This window comes from Manis javanica, chromosome 13 (genome assembly GCF_040802235.1).
Source record: "Manis javanica isolate MJ-LG chromosome 13, MJ_LKY, whole genome shotgun sequence".
Taxonomy (NCBI): domain Eukaryota; kingdom Metazoa; phylum Chordata; class Mammalia; order Pholidota; family Manidae; genus Manis; species Manis javanica.
In genome coordinates this window covers 88,757,996-88,777,162 of record NC_133168.1, presented here as the reverse complement: position 1 = coordinate 88,777,162, position 19,167 = coordinate 88,757,996, and the positions used below count along the sequence as shown (strand labels likewise).

The following is a 19,167-nucleotide window of genomic DNA, read 5'->3' as shown; positions in this document are numbered from 1 at the left end:
AGACAGTGATCCAGTTTAATTCTTTAACATGTAGCTGCCCAGTTTTCCAACACCAGTTGTTGAAGAGGCTGTCATTTCACTATTGTATACCCATGGTTCCTTTATTGTGTATTAACTGGCCATATATGTGTGCGTTTATATCTAGACTTCGTATTCTGTTCCATTGATCTGTAGCTCTCTTCTTGTGCCAGTACCCAATTGTCTTGATTACTGTGGCTTTGTAGTAGAGATTGAAGTTGGGGAGTGTAATTCCCCCAGCTTTATTCTTCCTTCTCATCATTGCCTTTGGCTACTTGGGGGTCATTTGTGGTTCCATGTGAATTTTAGAACTATTTGCTCTAGTTCGTTGAAGAGTGCTGTTGTTATTATGATAGGGATTGCATTGAATTTGTAGATTGCTTTAGACAGGTTGGCCACTTTGACAATATGAGGTCTTCGTACCCATGACCACGGGATGTATTTTCATGTGTTGGTGGCTTCTTTAATTTCTCTCATGAGTGTCTTGTAGTTTTCATAATAGAGGTCTTTCACCTCCTTGGTTCGGTTTATTCCTAGGTATTTGATCCTTTTTTATGCAATTGTAACTGGAGGTTTTTTCCTTGTTTCTCTTTCTTCTAGTTGATCGTTAGTATATAGGAATGAAATAGATTTGTGTGCATTAATTTTGTATACTGCAACCTTGCTTAACTCCGTTATTATTTCTAGTAGTTTTTGAGTGGATTTTTTAGGGTTTCTTATGTACAGTATCATGTCGTCTGCAAAGAGCGATGGTTCAACTTCTTCCTTACCAGTCTGGATGCATTTTATTTCTTTGTGTTGTCTGAATGCTGGGGCCAGGACCTCCAGAGCTATGTTGAGTAAAAGTGGTGAGAGTGGGCACACTTGCCTTGTTGCAAGTCTTAGAGGAAAAGTTTTCAGCTTTTTTATCTTAAGTCTGATGTTGGCTGTGGTTTGTCATATATGACCTTCATAATGTTGAGGTACTTGCCCTCTATATCTAATTTGTGGACAGTTTTTATTATGAGTGGATGTGTAATTTTGTCAAATGCATTTTTTCAGCATTTATGGAGATGATCATGTGGTTTTTGCCCCTTTTTAAAAATGTGGTGTATGATGTTGGTGGGTTTTCAAAAATTGTACCATCCTTGCATCCCTGGAATAAATTTCACTTGAGAATGATGGATGATCATTTTGATGTACATTTGAATTTGGTTTGCTAATATTTTGTTGAGTATTTTTGCATCTATGTTCATCAGGGATATTGGTCTGTATTTTTTGTGGTGTCTTTGCCTGGTTATGGTATTAGAGTGATGGTGGCTTGATAGAATGGGTTTGGAAGTACGGACCCTTTTTCTACTTTTTGGGAAACTTTAAGGAGGATGGTATTAGGGCTTCTCTAAATGTTTGGTAAAATTCAGTGGTGAAGGCATCTGGACTGGAAGTTTTTTTCTTTGATAGTTTTTTGATTACCAATTCAATTTCACTGCTGGTAATTGATCTGTTCAAATTTACTGTTTCTTCCTCGGTCAGTCTTGGAAGGTTGTATTTTTCAAGAATGTTGGTCATTTCTTCTAGGTTATTGAATTTGTTAGCATATTATTTTTCATAGTATTCTCTAATAATTCTTTGTCTTTCAATGGTGTCTGTAGGGATTTTTCCTTTCTCATTTCTGATTCTGTTTATGCATGTAGACTCTCTTTTTTCTTGATCAGTCTGGCTAGGGCTTTATCTGTTTTGTTTATTTTCCTGAAGAACTAGCTCCTGGTTTTATTGATTCATTGTGTTGTTTTGTTCTCAATTTTATTTATTTCTGCTCTGATCTTTATTATGTCCCTCCTTCACTTGACTTTGGGCATCATTTGTTCTTCTTTTTCTAGTTTCATTAATTGTGAGTTTAGACTGTTCATATGGGATTGTTCTTCTTTCCTGATGTAGGCCTCTATTGCAATATACTTTTGTCTTAGAACTGTCTTCACTGAATCCCACAGGTCTTGGTGTGCTGAGTTGTTTTGGTTTCTCTCCATATGTTGCTTGATCTCTGTTTTTATTTGGGCATTGGTCCATTGGCTATTTGGCAGCATGTTTTTATGCCTCATACTTCGCACTTTTCAGTGATGTGTTCTCTTTTCCCCAGATGTAGGCAGTCTGTTCTGCAGTCATCATGTCCTCTTTTGAGAGTAGTTGTATTTGCTGTATTTTCGTGCTATATGTGTTTTTGGAGGAGGATTCTCCCTCACTTCTCACACCACCATCTTTTCCCTCCTCCGCTGTGCTGGCTTTTAATACAATGCATCTCCACTGAAGAGTGTGTACTCATGAGCACACACAGCTTTTATTATATTTTAATGGTTGTGTGCCTTTGTGTCTTCCTCTTATCTATGTAGTACACATGCTTCTCCCTCTTGGAAGAATCCACCTGGAAGGTGGTATTGAGGTAGAAAGCTGTAGGGACCTTCACTGGCTAGGAATACTGCATGGTGTTCAGAAGGGGTAATAGACTTGTGTGCATACCGGTCAGAATTCCATGTTTAATGGCTGCCCTAGTTTAAGGGGAATATCAATGAATGACAGGTATGCAAGACTGATTTATGGTGATATTAAGAACAGGAGCTCACATTTATGAAGTATCCACTTAATGTCACAGGAACAACATTACAACAATGACATACATCATCTCATTCTATTCACTCATCAGTCTTACAATGTAGGGAATATTTTGTCCTCCCACTGTGGAGGGGGAGGTTTCTGCAGCTAAGACAGATGAAATAACTTGGTCAAGGTGTCATGGAGATTGACATGGTGGAGCAGAGTTCTCTCCTGGATGTCTGACTCTATATCGCATTCTCTAAATGACACCTCAGTACTGTATTTTGTGACGGCCTTCTATCAAAAATAATTGTCATAAGATGAATACCTTATAATCAATAATGGATATCCATTATTGAGATAGTACTCTACACAAAGGTATTTGAATCCTCACAGAGAGGTAAAGCAGTAATCACAGTTTTAAAGAGAATAACTGAAGGTCTTGAGAGTTATATGTCACATAATTGGGAGCATTAGGTCATAGAATCAAGATGGTTTGAGAATCCACATATACTAATGCATAGAGAACAACCTGAATGAAGTTACAGGTATAAAAAAGATAGGATGTTAGGTGTCTTAATTACTTTTGGAAAGGTCATATCATAGCAGAAGTTTATTTATGTCCACAGATTCAAAGAGAATTAAGACCACTGAGTTCTAGATAAGAGACTTCTGCTAAATTTTAAGTAAGCTAAGTATTTACTTCTAAAATGGACCTACCATTTGCCTGAGTGAATCACTGGAACTTGCACCAATAGAGGGTGGAGAATGTCCATGTGCAGGTGGTATCCTAGACGGACGGCTGGCCCAGGTGCTCACGGGCTGTTCACTGAACCTTGTCGTGGACTCCTTTCCCAGCCGACATCCCACCTCCATGGAAGCAGGAAACAGCACAGAATTATCCCAGTTCCTCCTCCTGGGCCTCGCAGAGGATCCGGAACTGCAGCTTGTCCTCTTTGGCCTTTTCCTGTCCATGTACATGGTCACCGTGCTTGGGAACCTGCTCATCATCCTGCCGTCGGCTCCGACCCCCACCTTCCCACCCCCATGTACTTCTTCCTGTCCCACCTGTCCTTTGTGGACATCTGCTTCACTTCCACCACCGTCCCCAAGACACTGGTGAACATCCAGACACAGAGCAAGGACATATCCTACGTAGGCTGCCTCACTCAGGTGTGTTTGTGATTTTTGCCGGGCTGGACAACTTCCTCCTGACCGTGATGGCCTATGACCGATACGTGGCCATCCTCCACTCCCTGCACTACACGGCTGTCATGAACCTCCGGTTCTGTGGGCTCCTGGTCCTTGTGTGTTGGTTCACTGTTTCCAGGGTCTCCCTGGTTCATATAATACTGATGGTGCGGCTGACCTTCTGTGTAGGCACTGAAGTCCCGTACCACTTCTGTGAGCTGGCTCAGGTTCTCAAGGCGGCCTGCTCTGACGCCCTCATCAATGACATTGTCTTGTACGTGGCCACGGCTTGCTATTTGTGCTTCCTCTCACTGGAGTCCTGTTCTCTTACTCTCAGATCGTCTCCTCTATAGTGAGGATGGCCTCGACTGAGGGCAGGTATAAAGCATTTTCCACCTGTGGGTCTCACCTGTCTGTGGTCTCCTTGTTCTGTGGGACAGGCCTGGGGGTCTACGTCAACGCTGCTGTGACCCATTCTCCCCAGAGGAGCTCGATTGCCTTAGTGATGTACACGGTGGTCACCCTCATGCTGATCCCCTTCATCCACAGCTTGCGGAACAGGGACGTGATGGGGGCCCTGTGAAGTCTTCTCAGCGGAACAGCCTCTTGTGTGTAGTGGGTCTTGACTTCAGAAGTGTGCATTTTGAGCCCAAATGCAAATGTCACAAATTTCAATATCCTAGTTATTTTCCTCTCCTGACAGACGTGCTCCATTTCTTCCATTCCCACTTCCCCTATGGCTTTGCCTTTATTTGTTTTTATATTAGCTATCCTCACTCACTCCCTCTGGCATTTCTTCCTGTTCTTCCATGTTTGTTTGCCATAAACCTCTCTCCTTGGTCACCTTACAGCCATTCTTCAGACTCCCCGCATTACATGGCAAGCACTTCTATCAAGTGCTGACATGGTTTCCCCAAATATCTTTCCCCACGTATTCATGTTAGATCCCTTAATTTGGTGGTGTATTTTCCTGGAAGAAATGGAATGAAAAGTAGTCATAACCAAAGAATTTATAGTACCGATATGTTTCTTGTTGCCCTAATGTATGGTTTTATGTCATCCTTACAACATTGCTTTGAGATATTCTTTGCTCTTAGCCCCATTTTTCAGAGAAGAGATTGAGACTGGAATGGATTCTAACCTGGGATCCTGACACAATCCTTACTTTGCTTTCTATAATTCATAAAACTGTGATGTGGTTTTCAATTTTAAGTGTAGGAATGTAGATTTGGAAGCCAGTTTGTTCAGGTGTGTGTAAGTAACAAATTGCATAGGATCACCAATTTCCTCTGCTTTGCTTTCTGTTCTCCCTGTTCCCTCCAGTTTTCCTTCCTTCCTTTCCTCTCTATTGTTTTATTAGACATCTTTTTCCCATCGTTGCAATTTTAATATGTGCTCCAAGATCCTAAAACATTTAATAATGAATATGATGAAATAAGATTTATTCTCTCTGTGTTTTATTTTGGGGGATGGGTACTCTCTGGATGTGCCGTCAGTACTGGTAGTTATACACTTGTGGAGTGTATTCGGAAGTTAGCTCGCTTTTGAGGAAATTTATTGATAGTCCATAATGACAGATAGATTATTAGAAGCTCAGCATTTCTGCCACATTCCATGGGGTCATTTCTCTGTCTCCATTACATCCCAGCCTACCAATGGTCAGCACCAGCTGTCACTTACTTTTTCCAGTGCATGATTTGCAGGGATTTGGAAGGAGGAGAAATGGGGAATGAGTGTTTAGTGGGTAGAGTTTCAAAATGAGAAAATGAAACAGCTCTAGAGGTGGATGGTCTTGAAGTTTGGGCAACAGTGTGAATGAGCTTAATGCTACATAAGTAGACCTGTTCACTTGAACATGGTTAAAATGGTAAATGTAGCAGTATGTATACTTAGCCACAACAAAAAGTGGTCGTAGCACTAAATAACGGAGAAAGATTGTGAGATTTCCTTCAGACAGTGTTTTCTATATCTTTATAAGATATTATACCAGAATGATTTTTTTAGATAAAACGTTATCTCTATGCTGTCCTTACCATGATTTGTAAACCACGACAATATTGACATTTTGTCTATGTAATCCTATTTCATGAGGGACAGTCTTGTATAAATATATTTTGAGTACAATGAATTTTGGGATATCTTTTAAACCTAGCTTGAAACTTAGAGCTTCAAAATTTCCACAAGTACCCATTCCCACATATATAACTAGACATTGAGTTTTTAAACCAACTCATGAAACTGCAGAAATGTTTTTAAGATCACAGTAAATAGCATATCATTCTGGCCAAAGCATTCCATCACTCAGCTTGAAAGAAAGCAACAGGGCAGGAAATGTATGAATGTAATGGAAATGGTAAAAATTATAATTATCATAATGATATTTTTATTTTACATGGGTGGGATCAATTCATGAGTCTGAGAAATTTGAATCATTCGTCCATTCATCAACAGGCATGAAGCCACAATGGATGGGAACTGTATGGCTATGAGCAATGCAATAAAGACTTCAGTGAACAGTCATGTCTTAAGACACCGAGGAGCACTGAAAATGGTGAGAACACTTATAAGGATAATAACTGAGGATAAAATTTCCTTTCTCTGAAGAAGAATACCTCTATTGAAAAGAACTTTACTGTCTTAAACCAGTAGGGAAAATATGACAGCCTGACTCCAAATATTGTATACTGGGAAAGTAGCACTCAAGAGAAACACTTTGAAAGCACTGGCGGTGGGAATGCCTTTGATAATGAATTTTACTGTCAGAAGCAAATGAGAACTCACCTTGGAGAAAATCTCTGTGAAGAAGGGAGTGTGGGAGAGCTTCTATCCACTCCACAAGCCTTTCTTTCCATCTACAAACTCACACTGCTAAGAAATGTAACAAATGTAAAGAATGCGGAAATATTTTCTGATATCCTACATACCTGAAAGTTCACATGCATATCTGTACTGAAGAGAAACCTTATGAATGTAAGGAATGTGGGAAAACCTTCACGGTTTCCTCAAGCCTAATTAATAATATAAGAATTCATATTGGAGAGAAACCCTATAAATGTAAGTAGTGTGAGAAAGCCTTCACTTCTTCTTCTCATCTTAGTTCTCACATAATAAATTACACTGGTGAGAGGCCCTTTGGATGGAAGGAATGTGGAAAAGCCTTTAGAACTGCTTCATGTCTTAATAAGCATGTACAAATTCACACCGGAATAAAACGCTACAAATGTAAGGAATGTGGGAAAGGCTTTATGTATTCTTTTCCCCTTAACATTCACATGTGAAACCACAGTGAAGGAAAATCTTATAAATGCAATGAATGTGGGAAAGCCTTCAACTGGCACTCAAACTTTACTAAAAATAAACTAATTCACAGTGGACATAAACCACATGAATATACAGTGTGTGAAAAACCTTTAACTGTTTCCTCAAGCAAAACATAACATAGAAGAATTCACAGTGGAGAGAAAGTCAAAAATGTAATCAGTGTGGGAAAGCCTTCACTTTTCCTCAATACTAAGTAAACATGTAGGAATTCATAGTGGAGAGAAACCATATAAATGTGAGGAATGTGGGAAAGCCTTCACTCAGGGCTGAGGCCTTTCAAGACATGTAAAAACTCACAGAGAATAATCCAGATTGTACACAGTGTGTGAAAGTCTTCAGTTATACCAATTCATTTTAGATACATGAAAATATGACCCTGTAGTTAAACCCTGTAAAAGTTAAGAGTCTGAGATAGCTTTCAATTCTCCAAGCTCCTGTTAGTGTGGTGAAAAAGCACCCTGGAGAGAAGTCCTGGCAATGTAAGGAATGTGGTAAAAATCTAAGTTATACCCATTCACTTTGAAACCTGCAAGGACTGCACTGGAGAGATGGTGTATAAATGTAAGAAGTGTGGGAAATCCATCAGTCTCACAGCGCAGAGTGCTAGGTCATAGGGAAGCCGTTCCAGTCAGAAATATGGGAAGCCCTTTACTATTTCATTAGTGAAATAAATTCCATAAATGTGGAGATCTATAGAACAAAACTCCGCTGATGTAATATGGGGCAAAACAGTACTTGTAGTTACCTCACGGTGAAAGAAAAGTTTATGAATGTAAGATGTGTGACAGAGCCATCTTTATTTTCTATTTGGTTGTTCTTCATCCTCAAACATTGTGTGATTCTTAGTTAGAGAAACCGAATTTAGTAAATATGGGCAATGATACCAAATATAAATCCCAGGATTTTCTGAGAAAGGCATAGCATTCTGGGTGGCCCTGTAGGTACATTTTTAATATTTGTCATTGTGTCCTGAACTTCCCGAGATATAATGTGTCTTTTCCCAGATAGCCAGGCCAGACCAGTCTAGTGGCTACACTTTGCAGGTTACTACCTGGCCAAAGTGGATCAGCAGGATTCACACTTCATCCTCTTCTAGCCACCTGTGTTCTCTTGATGGATTGATGTGGGCATACATTTTGAAGACATTGATCACTTCACTGTGCACAGCACTCACTGAATTCATTTACAGAGAGGTGTACCAAAGTGTGGGATATCCATATATAAATTTTGTAAAATTACCTTGTACTTTTAACCTCAAAGCATGCATGATGAGGGAGAGAATAATACGAATGTTTATTTCACCCATCAACCCAACATCACTGCCTGGCAAAACAGTTATATTTGTGTGGGTCAATCAACATGTGTTGCTGGTTATATGACTTCCTTCTGTATTTATCATTCCATCCATTGCTGTAAAACAGACTTGTGTGAATACAGCTGTTCCTGTAATCTTCTATACTTGATAATCTACTGGCTGCTCCTGAGTGTGAACTGTAGGTGCAGACACATCAGCACAACTTCATTTCATCTGCAGTGGTGCAAGTTCACCAAGTTCTGATGCTCAGGCAGGCTTGGATTATGTCAGGTATGGCCATCAGTCCTGAAGCTGCTTGATGACACTTTCTTGAGATTTAACCAAACTAATGATAATCCAAATCAAGTTCACAATTAATCGTGTTCAGGAAGTATCTGTGCACTTTTGTGGAACAGACTTGTATGTGTGGAGTATGTCATGTGGCTACCTTTGGGTATGTATATTTTAGCCCACTGGTTATCCTCTAACTATTGGCAATGATTCCAGTGATCACATGTGTCTCAACCTTTGGTGTGTGTTGGGTCATAGACTGGCCTTAGATGGGATCCTTATTGTGTGAAATAAGACCTATGGTTCCTAGCAGAATTAGTCCCCAGTTGCCCGAGTCTGAGACCTGGTAGCATTTCAGGTCACTACTGTGGAATGACCTCATTCTCCTGCTTGGATTCCTAGTGATAATGTCATCAATAAGTGCTGCCGAAGATAAATTAAGTTTATTTTGTCCCAGCTTTTGTTGTTCAGTGACTGAAAATGTGGTATATTTATGTGAATATTCTCCAAAAGGCAACATGATATGTGACATTCAACACAGAAATTGAGAACTTTTAAGTGGAAAGTATCCATTGAAAAAGATTGTGGATTTTGCTTATATGAAATGTCTAGAAAATGCAAAATCCATTTTACTTATCTGAAATGTCTATACAGAGACAGTAGATGTTTGGTTGCCTAGATATGAGAAGGAAATGGGTTTGAAAGCCACAGGCTGCATTTGAGGTAATGAACAGGTTATAAAATTGTGATGATTTATACAAGTCTATGAATATACTAGTCAACATTGAACCATATCAATTTAAATGTGCAAATTGTATGGTATGCAGATCGAATGCAATAAAGCTGTTCCAAGAAACAAGCAAAAGAGAAACTTATGATAGTGCCTACGTCATTTATAAGCATTACCAATTTAATGTGTAGCATACATCTAGAATATTAAGATTCACAAAGATTAACTATATTTTTACCACTAAATATTGACATAAAAATAATCAAAGTGTGTGATGTGGACATATGCAGATATATTACCAGATGGAACATAGACACTGACAGAGTTTTGTGTAAGAATTTACTGTTTAATAAAGGTGGAATTTCAAATGAATAGACCAAGAACAATTTATCAATAGTACAAATGTTTGCCTTTTTTTGGAAGAAAAAACATTGTATCCACTGTTCCATACCACATGACATAATACATTCAGTGAAGCTTAAAGATTTATGTGTCTTTAGATGTGTTAAATTAGGAATAGTATAATGAAATCTGTATGTAGATAAGTTTTTAAGAATCTTTTTTAGGCAAAGTTAGAAACCCAGACATTTGTTTAAAAAAGACACAGTGTTTTGACTACATAAGAATCTAGTATTTCGTACAGCAATGTATGAAATATTGACATATCAAAAGTTATTTGAATAGATGCATAAAATATACTTGAAAGTGCACAGGAACAATTTTTGATAAAAGTTGTAGGTAAATGGGGATTGTTAAAGATCTTTATTGACTCCACTACAGCCACTCACTGAAATCCACAGTAAACAAGATAAACTGAGAAAGTTTAAAACCATTCCTGAGTAAGTGAGCAATGTGTGCTATCAGTACTATTCCACAACAGTGTTGGAAGACCTGGACTGTATGGTGCTATCATAAAAATTAGGGGAAGTTCTGATTTGAAGAAGAAAAAATATATGCAGAAAATTTCATTACATTAAAAATGCAAGTCAGTAGAGTTTAGCAAGTTGTCCAATATAAGTAAGGGAAAATAAAAGTGCTAAAGATTGGTTTGGCTGAATGGAGGAAATAGTCTATTTTATGAGTGTGAGGTCTTATCAATATGGGATTATCACTGTAAAGTTTCTAGGAGCAGGAAGCAAGTAGAAAAGCTTTTGATGAGCATCCCACCTCCAGCCTTGCCCCCTGAGATGTGTTTGTACCTCCTTTCTCCCCATAGCCCTGCCCGAATGACAAAGTTCTGAAGGAAAGAACTCAATTTTATTGCATCATTTTCTGCCAGTTCATCATTTTGTTGTACTTAAATATACATAGTAAAATCTATGATGCTAAACATGTTTAGGTGTACAGTTCTATTCACTTGGCATTAAGTACATTCACATTATTGTGCAGCCATCACCACAACCATTTCCAAAACATTTCATTTTTCTCAATTGAAATAGATCCCTTTTAAACAATCAGTCCCCATTCCTCCCTTTTTCCAGCTCCTGCTAATCATGCATTTAGAAAAGTGAGTCTCAGATTAAAGAGCACATTTCTAAAGTGTTGTGAAGAAGTGAACAGGAAAATACAACTTATCACAGAATTTATGGGATCAGCTAAGCGGAAAGTTATATCACCAAATGTATATATTAGAAGAGAACTAGATCACCTAAAGCTTCCAATTTAGGAAACTAGAAAGTAGGAAGGAAGAGTAATATAAACTCAAAGCAAGCAGAAGAAAAAATAGTACTAAAAATAAGAGGAGAAATCAATTAATTGAAAACAGAACAGAGAAAATCAACAAATCCAAAAACTGGTTCTGCATAAAAATTAATAAACTAGATACACCTCTAGCCATCTCTCCCAAGAAAAACTGAGGGAAGACACAGATCCCTAATATCAGAAATGAAATGGGGGCCATTCCTTCTGAGCCCCAACATTAAAAGTATAATTAGGATATATTATGAGTACCACACTATGCTACAAATTTCATAGTTTAGATGAAATGGACAATTCTCTAAAAGATCCGATCAGCGAAAACTCACAGAAGAAGAGACAGATAATCTGAGTAAGTCGTTATTTTTTAAAAATTGAGTCGATGACATTCCAAAAAGAAAGCACCAGGACAGGACAGTTCCATTGGGAAATTCTACCAAACATGTAAGGATGAAACACCAATTCTCTGCAACCCCTGCCTGAAAACAGAAGCAGAGCAAACACTACGTCACTCACATTATGACGCCAGCATTGCCCTAGTATCAAAACCAGACAAAAAGAGAAAAACTACAGACCGATATCTCTCATGAAAGTAGATGTAAAAATCCTCAAGAAAAAGTTCCGCAAATCAAATCCATGTATAAAAAGAAGCATATACCAGTGAAAGTGGTGCACTCACTGTGTCACTGTGTGCCCTGCCCGGTCCTGGCCCTCACTGGACCAGTCAGACCAGAGGTGTCAGCACTGAATAAATAAGCTAAGCTGAAAAAAAGTGCTTGTTTAATTTATTCATTCCAGACATGCAAGGCTGGTTCAACATTAAAAAATTAATTCACGTAATCCATCAGATCAACAGGCTAAAGAAGAAAAATCTCATAATCATGTCAACAGATGCAGAAAAAGAAAAAAATGTTGACAAAATTTTACATCCCAGGTGTTACTAAAAACTCAGAAAATGAACAACCCAATTTCAAAATGGGATAAATATGGATAGACACCCCACCAAAGACGATAGTCAGATGGCAAATAAACATATGAAAAGATGCTCACCGTTTCCATCAGGGAGATACATATTAATAAAACATAGAGATGCACTTCTATTAGAATGACTAAAATGTAAAAATCTGACTCTCAAATGCTGGTAAGGATGTGGAGCAATAGGAATCTCATTGCTGGTGGGAATGTAAAATGGCACAGATACTTTTATAAGGGTTTGGCAGTTCCTTATAAGGCCCAACATCGCCGTACCATCTGGTCGTGCAGCAGTGATCTAAATGAGTCAAAAACTATGTCCACAGAAATACCTATACAGAAATATTTGTAGTAGATTTATTTAAAGCTCTCAGAAACTAGAAGCAATCAAATATCCTTCAAAGGTGAATTGACAAACAAACTGCTATGTCTGCAAACCGGGATATTATTTGGTAATGAAAAGAAAAGAAGCCATCAAGCCACAAAAAAAACTAGGGGGCGGAAAAAAAATAGGTCCCATCTGGTGCTGACCACTGTCAATCAGGCTGGTATGCAATGGAGACAGAAAAAGGATCCCGTGGAATGTGGCAGAAAGGCTGACATCTCCTTCTCCACCCTTCACTGCAGACTCAATCCTATCAATAATCTTTTCAAAAATGATCTAGATTCTGAATATATTCCATAAGTGTGTACCTACCATTCCTGGTGGCATCTCCGGAGAGTACCCTCCTCCAAATACAAGCCATGTGAGAGAACAAGTCTTATTCTATTGTGTTCATATATACATTTTAAGGACTTAGGGGAACATGGTAAATCTTCAATGATGGGAAATAAATGTCCAAAAACCAGGAAAGGAGAGAGGGAGGGAAGGAAGGAGGACAGAAAGAAGGCAAAGAGGGAAGTGGTATCTCAGCATTATCCTCTGCAATATGTTCCTCTGAATCACCTGAACAAATGCTTTCACATCTAGATCCGACCCTTCAAGTTGAAAATCAAATCACTGTTTTCATGAAAACTATGACAGCAAAGTTATGAGGATATCAGGTTTCAGGGTTAAAGTCCATCCCTATTCAATCTCTTTCTCTGAAAAATGAGGTGAATGAGAGAAAGCATCGCAAAGAAATATGGTCAGGAATACATGAAGTTAAACACTGTTAACAGGAGCAGTCTTGATATGCACCTTAGTTATGCTGATTGTGTAATTTTCATTCCATCTTCCAGGAAAAAACCAACACGCAACCAAACTAAGGTGAAGAATATGAACATGTGAGGATAACTTATGGGGAAACCGTGTCAGCACTTGATACAAGTGCTTCATACCTAATGCTGGAAGTCTCAGGAATGGCTGTAAGAAAGCTAACCGGGGCTAGAGCTTTAGGGGCTGCAAAGAGGGTGAAGAGTCAACAATTATGGAGTTGTTGAGAAGAATGTAATATGAGAAATGGAAGTAGTGAGGAGCATCATTTAGGAAGGTAAAGATTCAGGATTTTGAAAGTTGTGTTGTGCCTCTGGGGCCCAAAGTGTCTGCTCAGTTCTGAGGCCAATGACCCATCTTTACAAGAGGCTATTTAGCTGAGGAGCCTTCCCAGGGCCCCCTTCACATCCCTGTTCCGCATGCTGTAGATGAAGGGGTTCAGCATGGGGGTGACCACCGTGTACATCACTGAGGCAATGGAGCTCTTCTGGGGAGAATGGGTCACAGCAGTGCTGAGGTAGACCCCCATGCTTGTCACATAGAACAAGGAGACCACAGACAGGTGAGACCCACAGGTGGAAAATGCTTTACACCTGCCCTCAGTGGAGGCCATCCTCACTATGGAGGAGACGATCTGAGAGTAAGAGAACACGACTCCGGTGAGAGGAAACACAACCAGCAGAGCCGTGGCCACATACACGGCGATGTCATTGATGAGGGTGTCAGAGCAGGCCGCCTTGAGAACCTGAGCCAGCTCACAGAAGAAGTGGGGGATTTCAGTGCCTACACAGAAGGTCAGCCGCACCATCAGTAGAATATGAAGCAGGGAGACCCAGGAAACGCTGAACCAACACGCAAGGACCAGGAGCCCACAGAGCCGGGGGTTCATGATGGCCGTGTAGTGCAGGGGGTGGCAGATGGCCACATACCGGTCATAGGCCATCACGGTTAGGAGGAAGTCCTCTAGCCCGGCAAAAACCATTAAGAAATACACCTGAGTGAGGCATCCTACGTAGGAGATGTCTTTTCTCTGTGTCTGGATGTTCACCAGCATCTTGGGGACGGTGGTGGAGGTGAAGCAGATGTCCACACAGGACAGGTGGGACAAGAAGAAATACATGGGAGTGTGGAGGTGGGGGTCGGAGCCGACGGCCAGGATGATGAGCAGGTTCCCCAGGACGGTGACCAGGTACATGGACAAAAAGAGGCCAAAGAGGACAGGCTGCAGTTCAGGATACTCAGAGAGGCCCAGGAGGAGGAACTGGGATACTTCTGTGCTGTTTCCTGCTTCCATGCGGGTGGGGTGTCGGCTGGGAAAGGAGGGAAAGACAACATTCTGTGTACAGCCCCTGGGCACCTCGGAAACCATCAGCCTAGGACACCACCTGCACATGGACATCCTCCACCCTCTGTTGTTCCAATTTCCAGTGATTCACTCAGTCAAATGATAGCCTGTTTTTATTTTTAAGTTAGAACTACTTAGCTTTTTAAAATGTAGACAAAATTGCGTTTTATCTCACTGATAGTAATTCTATTTGAAGCTATCGATGAAGCCAATTTTGTTCATGGTGTGGCCCTTCCAAAATAACTGGAGGTATTTAATGTCTGTCCGTTGATAATCTCCATACTTCCTTCACTTAAACAACTCTCTTATGCTTACTGAGGAGTGATTCTCAAACAATCTGTATTCCATGACTGGATGCTTCCTGAAGATGTTACATGACAGCTAGGTCTCAAGTGCCTTACCCTTTTATTTGTCTGCTATTACGTACTTTGTGAGGATTCAAAAATAATAACAAATAACTACCGTTATGTTATTGTTAATTTATTCCATTTATGAAAATTGTTATTGATATACAGCTCTTCCCAAGTACAGTTCAGAGCTGTCATTTAGAAAATGGGATCTTGAGTCAGACTTCTTGGATAGAATTTAGGGCCAGCAATGTACCTTCTGTGTGACCTCGACCAAGATATTTATTCCCACTTAGGTGTAGAAATGTCACCTCTACAATGGGAGGAGTAAGTATTCCCTACATTGTAAGACTGAATTGAATGAGGTGATGCAGGAAATTTTTCTATTATGGTTCCTGTGACATTCAGTGTATATTTCATAAGTGTGAGCTACATCACAATAAACCTGAATTATATGGCTATTACTTAAAAATATTTCCTTGAAGCTGGGACACCCATCAAAGGGGGGATTCTGATCATTATGAGCCCAACAGGTGTGTTACCTGTTTTTAATACCATGCAGCACGTCTAGTCAGTGAAGGTCCCTACAGCTCCCTCCCAGTACCTCCTGCCAGGTGGGTTCTTCCAAGGAGAAGGCAAGCCTATGGACTATGTAGATAAGAGGTGGAAATAAAAACACACAACCATTAAAGTAAAATACAGAGCATGTGTGGGAGTGTGTTTATGTGTTCCTACTCTCATGTGGGGATGTTACTATGAAAATTCAGGGGAGTTAATTATTTTTTAATATGACTGATCAATTTGATTAAAATATTCAAAGCTTCTGTTGAATCAATAGTCCTTGGGCAATAAAAGGCCAGTTTAAGAAGAAAATATTTACCCTGTGCAGTATGGGAAAAGGCCAGTGTTATTAATGTGCACAGAATGCAATTAATTAAAGTGGACAATATCATTGAGGACTAATTCAGTCTGAAGAGGTGGGTAGATAAGAAGTATTTACAGTTCTTCAGTAAAAGGGGAATACTTGTGCTGTGAGGGGCAGGGTCGGAAATTGTTCATCAAGGGATATAAAGGGCAACTATTCAGGGCACAGAACTTGCAGCTGCCCTGTGGGTCGGTGAGTTCGGTGATGGAAGGGACCCGAGGCGCCGGCATGACGCGAGCAGAGTGTGGGGCCGGCAGGGACCCTGCAGCAGCCTACCTGGCCGGGCCTCCTGGGCTTTCCCTTGACGTGTCTCTCCTGTGGGCGATTCAGTTCTTACTTGTGAGTCAGAGGTTCAGTCTGTTTTTGCTCACCATTCTTTTTGCAGGGACTTATGTGCTGCCTGGCATCTAGTGTGTGCTCAGCGTGTGCACGTTAGATGTACAATAAAGACTGACACCAAAAGCATCAATGAACTTTAACACAGAAAAGCAATCTTCAAGCTCATCATCTATCTGAATGTAGACACAAAGTAGAATAGTCAAGTTAAATAAGATGCATCTATATCTACTTGAAAAGAATCATAATGAAAAGAATGACCAGTATTCTAGGCATGGGCAGCATGTTCAGTTCTAGAGCATTTGCTCATTTAATTCATTCTAAAACAAGTCACTGAAAGAAATATAACTATAATCAAAATAGAAAATGCTTCTGAGAAAATGTAACAGCCGTTACTTGCTTAGTGGCCAGGACAGAGCCTCTCACTGAATGAGGAAATCAGGACAATCTCCAAACCCAGCAAAGAATGGTTGTCTTAAAACAGTAGACAGCAGGATATTCTACGTTAACACACTAAATATTTGTGTCAAGCTCATGAACAGCCCAAGGCTGTCTACCCACTTCAATCCTACTCTATGCCCTTGAGTATTTAAAGAGATTGGTAAAATGAGGAAAGGATATTAGCTTGAGTAGCAAACATCAGACATATACACTATTTGTAGAGAATATTGTGCACATTTATGTGAAATAGCAACTATACAGAAATATTAGGTGTCAATCAGTAAGTAGAATCTGCAGCAAGAACAGCAAAAACAAAATAATTTAATAGAAAACTCAAATCGCATTAGGAATAAAAGAAACAATACCTGGTGCATCATAAATCTCCAGTGAGAAGTAAGTGAGTAAAATATTGGCCACAGGAAATCTAAGACCAGCCTAAAAAGGTGGGAAAGAGTGCGAAGAGGTGGAAAGTCTCCAAAGAAATCGCTCTTGTAAGAGAGGATCTAGATTCAATGAGGAGAAAGAAGGAAAAGAACAAGGGCTGGAGAAGAATTTTCTTTTAAATAAAAGTACCTTCAGAGAACAGGGACTTTACCTTTGTGGACTAAATGAACATGGGGCTGTCCCAGTCGCAGTTTTAAAGAAGGAAAGCGTCGAGCCCACATTCTCTCCCCTTCTCCGTCTCACTCCACCTACCCTCAGGGGGCCCCCGCTGAAGGTCATCCCCAGAGCTTTCTGCGCCTGCAGGCTGTCCTGGGGAATCCCTTGTGGCTTGGCACCTCGGCTGGCATCAGAGAATTATATGTCAGGGACAGCAGGGACAAGTCATTAGTGTCTCCGCGGTTGAATTCTCAGAGCCCCTCATTAAACAAATTGTCGCACTGCCTTTGCGCTCTGCAGTCAATTCAGCTCCACTGAGGTTCAAGCTTGTTTGAATGGGGAAGTGTCAGCCGATGTAGTGTCAGTGTAGGCACACACACACACACACACACACACACACACACACACACACACACACACACATACACAGACGGCACAGTACCATGTTTTCCCTACTTTTCACAGTGTAGGGAGGCTTTCTCGGGAATAACTGGGTGGGACTGGTAGTACAACCTCCTGGGGCAGGGGTGCACCAGGTCTCACCTGCCTTTCATGTTTTCCTCTATCATTTCTCCCCACCTGCTCTCCTTCGAATAATGACCTGAGGCATAGGAGACGGGAGCGCCTTTTCGCGGACGCAGAGACTGGCCCAGAGGCCCGCGTGGGCTCCCCCTCTGCGGGAACAGAACCCGGGGGTTGCGTCCACAGCGCCCTCCCGAGGTCAGGCTGGCTGGCAAACTCCTCCCTACAGGCCTGCAGGCCCCCTCCTGCCTAGTGGTCCTGACACTGCTGTGGCCCGAGTTGGGGAGTGAAAATAATTATCACCCCTGAATTTTAGTACAAACATCCCCACATGAGAGCAGGTACACAAACACATCCCCACACACGCTTTGTATTTTACTTAAATGGTTGTGTGTTTTTCCTTCCTATGGTCTGTGTAGTCCACATGCTCTGCCCTCTTCTTAGAAGAATGCACCTGGCAGGTGGTCCTGGGAGGGAGCTGTAGCGACCTTCACTGACCAGAAGTGCTGCATGGCAGCCAGAAGAGGTAACAGACTGCTGTGTTTGTAATGATCAGAATTCCCCCACGGATGGCTGCCCCAGCTTCAAGGAAATATCGGTGAATAATAGCCATATAATCCAGGTTTATTGTGATGTTAAGAACAGAAGCCCATGTTTACCAGGTGTCCACTGTATATCACTGGAACTACAGTAGAAAAGGTACGTGCATTACCTCATTCAAATGTGGTCTTTCAATGTAGGGAATATTTACTTTCCCCATTGTAGATGTGACGTTTCTGCAGCTAAGAGGGATTCAATAACTTGGTCAAGGTCACACATAGGGTAAGTTGGCAGAACAAAATTCTACCCAGGAAATTTGACTCAAGTCCCATTTTCTAATTTGAGGGAGCTGTATATCAGAAATAGTTCTGATAAATGGAAGAATTTAGCTAAATTAATTATAAGAATAGCTATCTTTTAGTGATATCCTAATGCCTACAAAGGCATTTGAATGCTGATAAAGTAGTAGGTGAGAGCAGTCACCACCTGTTCAGAAAAAAAGGGCACGCGAGAGAGAGCTCTCATGTCCCAACAGTAGCAAGCATCATGTTTCAAGGTGGCTTGAGAATGCACTTCTTAATCCCTATCATGGAGCTGTTTAAATGAAGGAAGCATGGAGATTACCAAAGAACAGACATTGGATGCCTTCAATCATTTTAGAAGCATCGTATCATAGAATTCAGGTTATGTCCATAGCTTCAAACACAATTACAACCAGTGTGTAGAAGATAAAAAGATTTCTGCTAAATTTTGAAAAGGATAATTGCCTTTAAAGTGCAAACAGGCTCCCTTTTGACTGAGTGACTGGCATTTGAAGGACGAACAGAGGGTGAAGC

The 19,167-nt window shown here is 40.5% G+C and overlaps 1 protein-coding gene and 1 pseudogene across 1 annotated transcript; one reads left to right on the top strand and one right to left on the bottom strand.

Moving 5' to 3' along the window:
• The first annotated feature begins 3,460 nt into the window (after positions 1–3,460).
• Positions 3,461–4,507, top strand: LOC140845871 (olfactory receptor 7D4-like; annotated as a pseudogene).
• Positions 4,508–12,885: 8,378 nt separating this feature from the next.
• LOC140845870 (olfactory receptor 7D4-like) lies at positions 12,886–14,569 on the bottom strand. The gene has a single exon (XM_073221017.1). The coding sequence runs from the start codon at positions 14,567–14,569 to the stop codon at positions 13,649–13,651; it is 921 nt and encodes a 306-aa protein (XP_073077118.1). The 3' UTR covers positions 12,886–13,648.
• Positions 14,570–19,167: the final 4,598 nt, after the last annotated feature.

What these genes read in the sequence shown, in the direction of transcription:
- LOC140845870 (XM_073221017.1), bottom strand. Translation starts at nt 14,569, where the DNA reads ATGGAAGCAGGAAACAGCACAGAAGTATCCCAGTTCCTCCTCCTGGGC.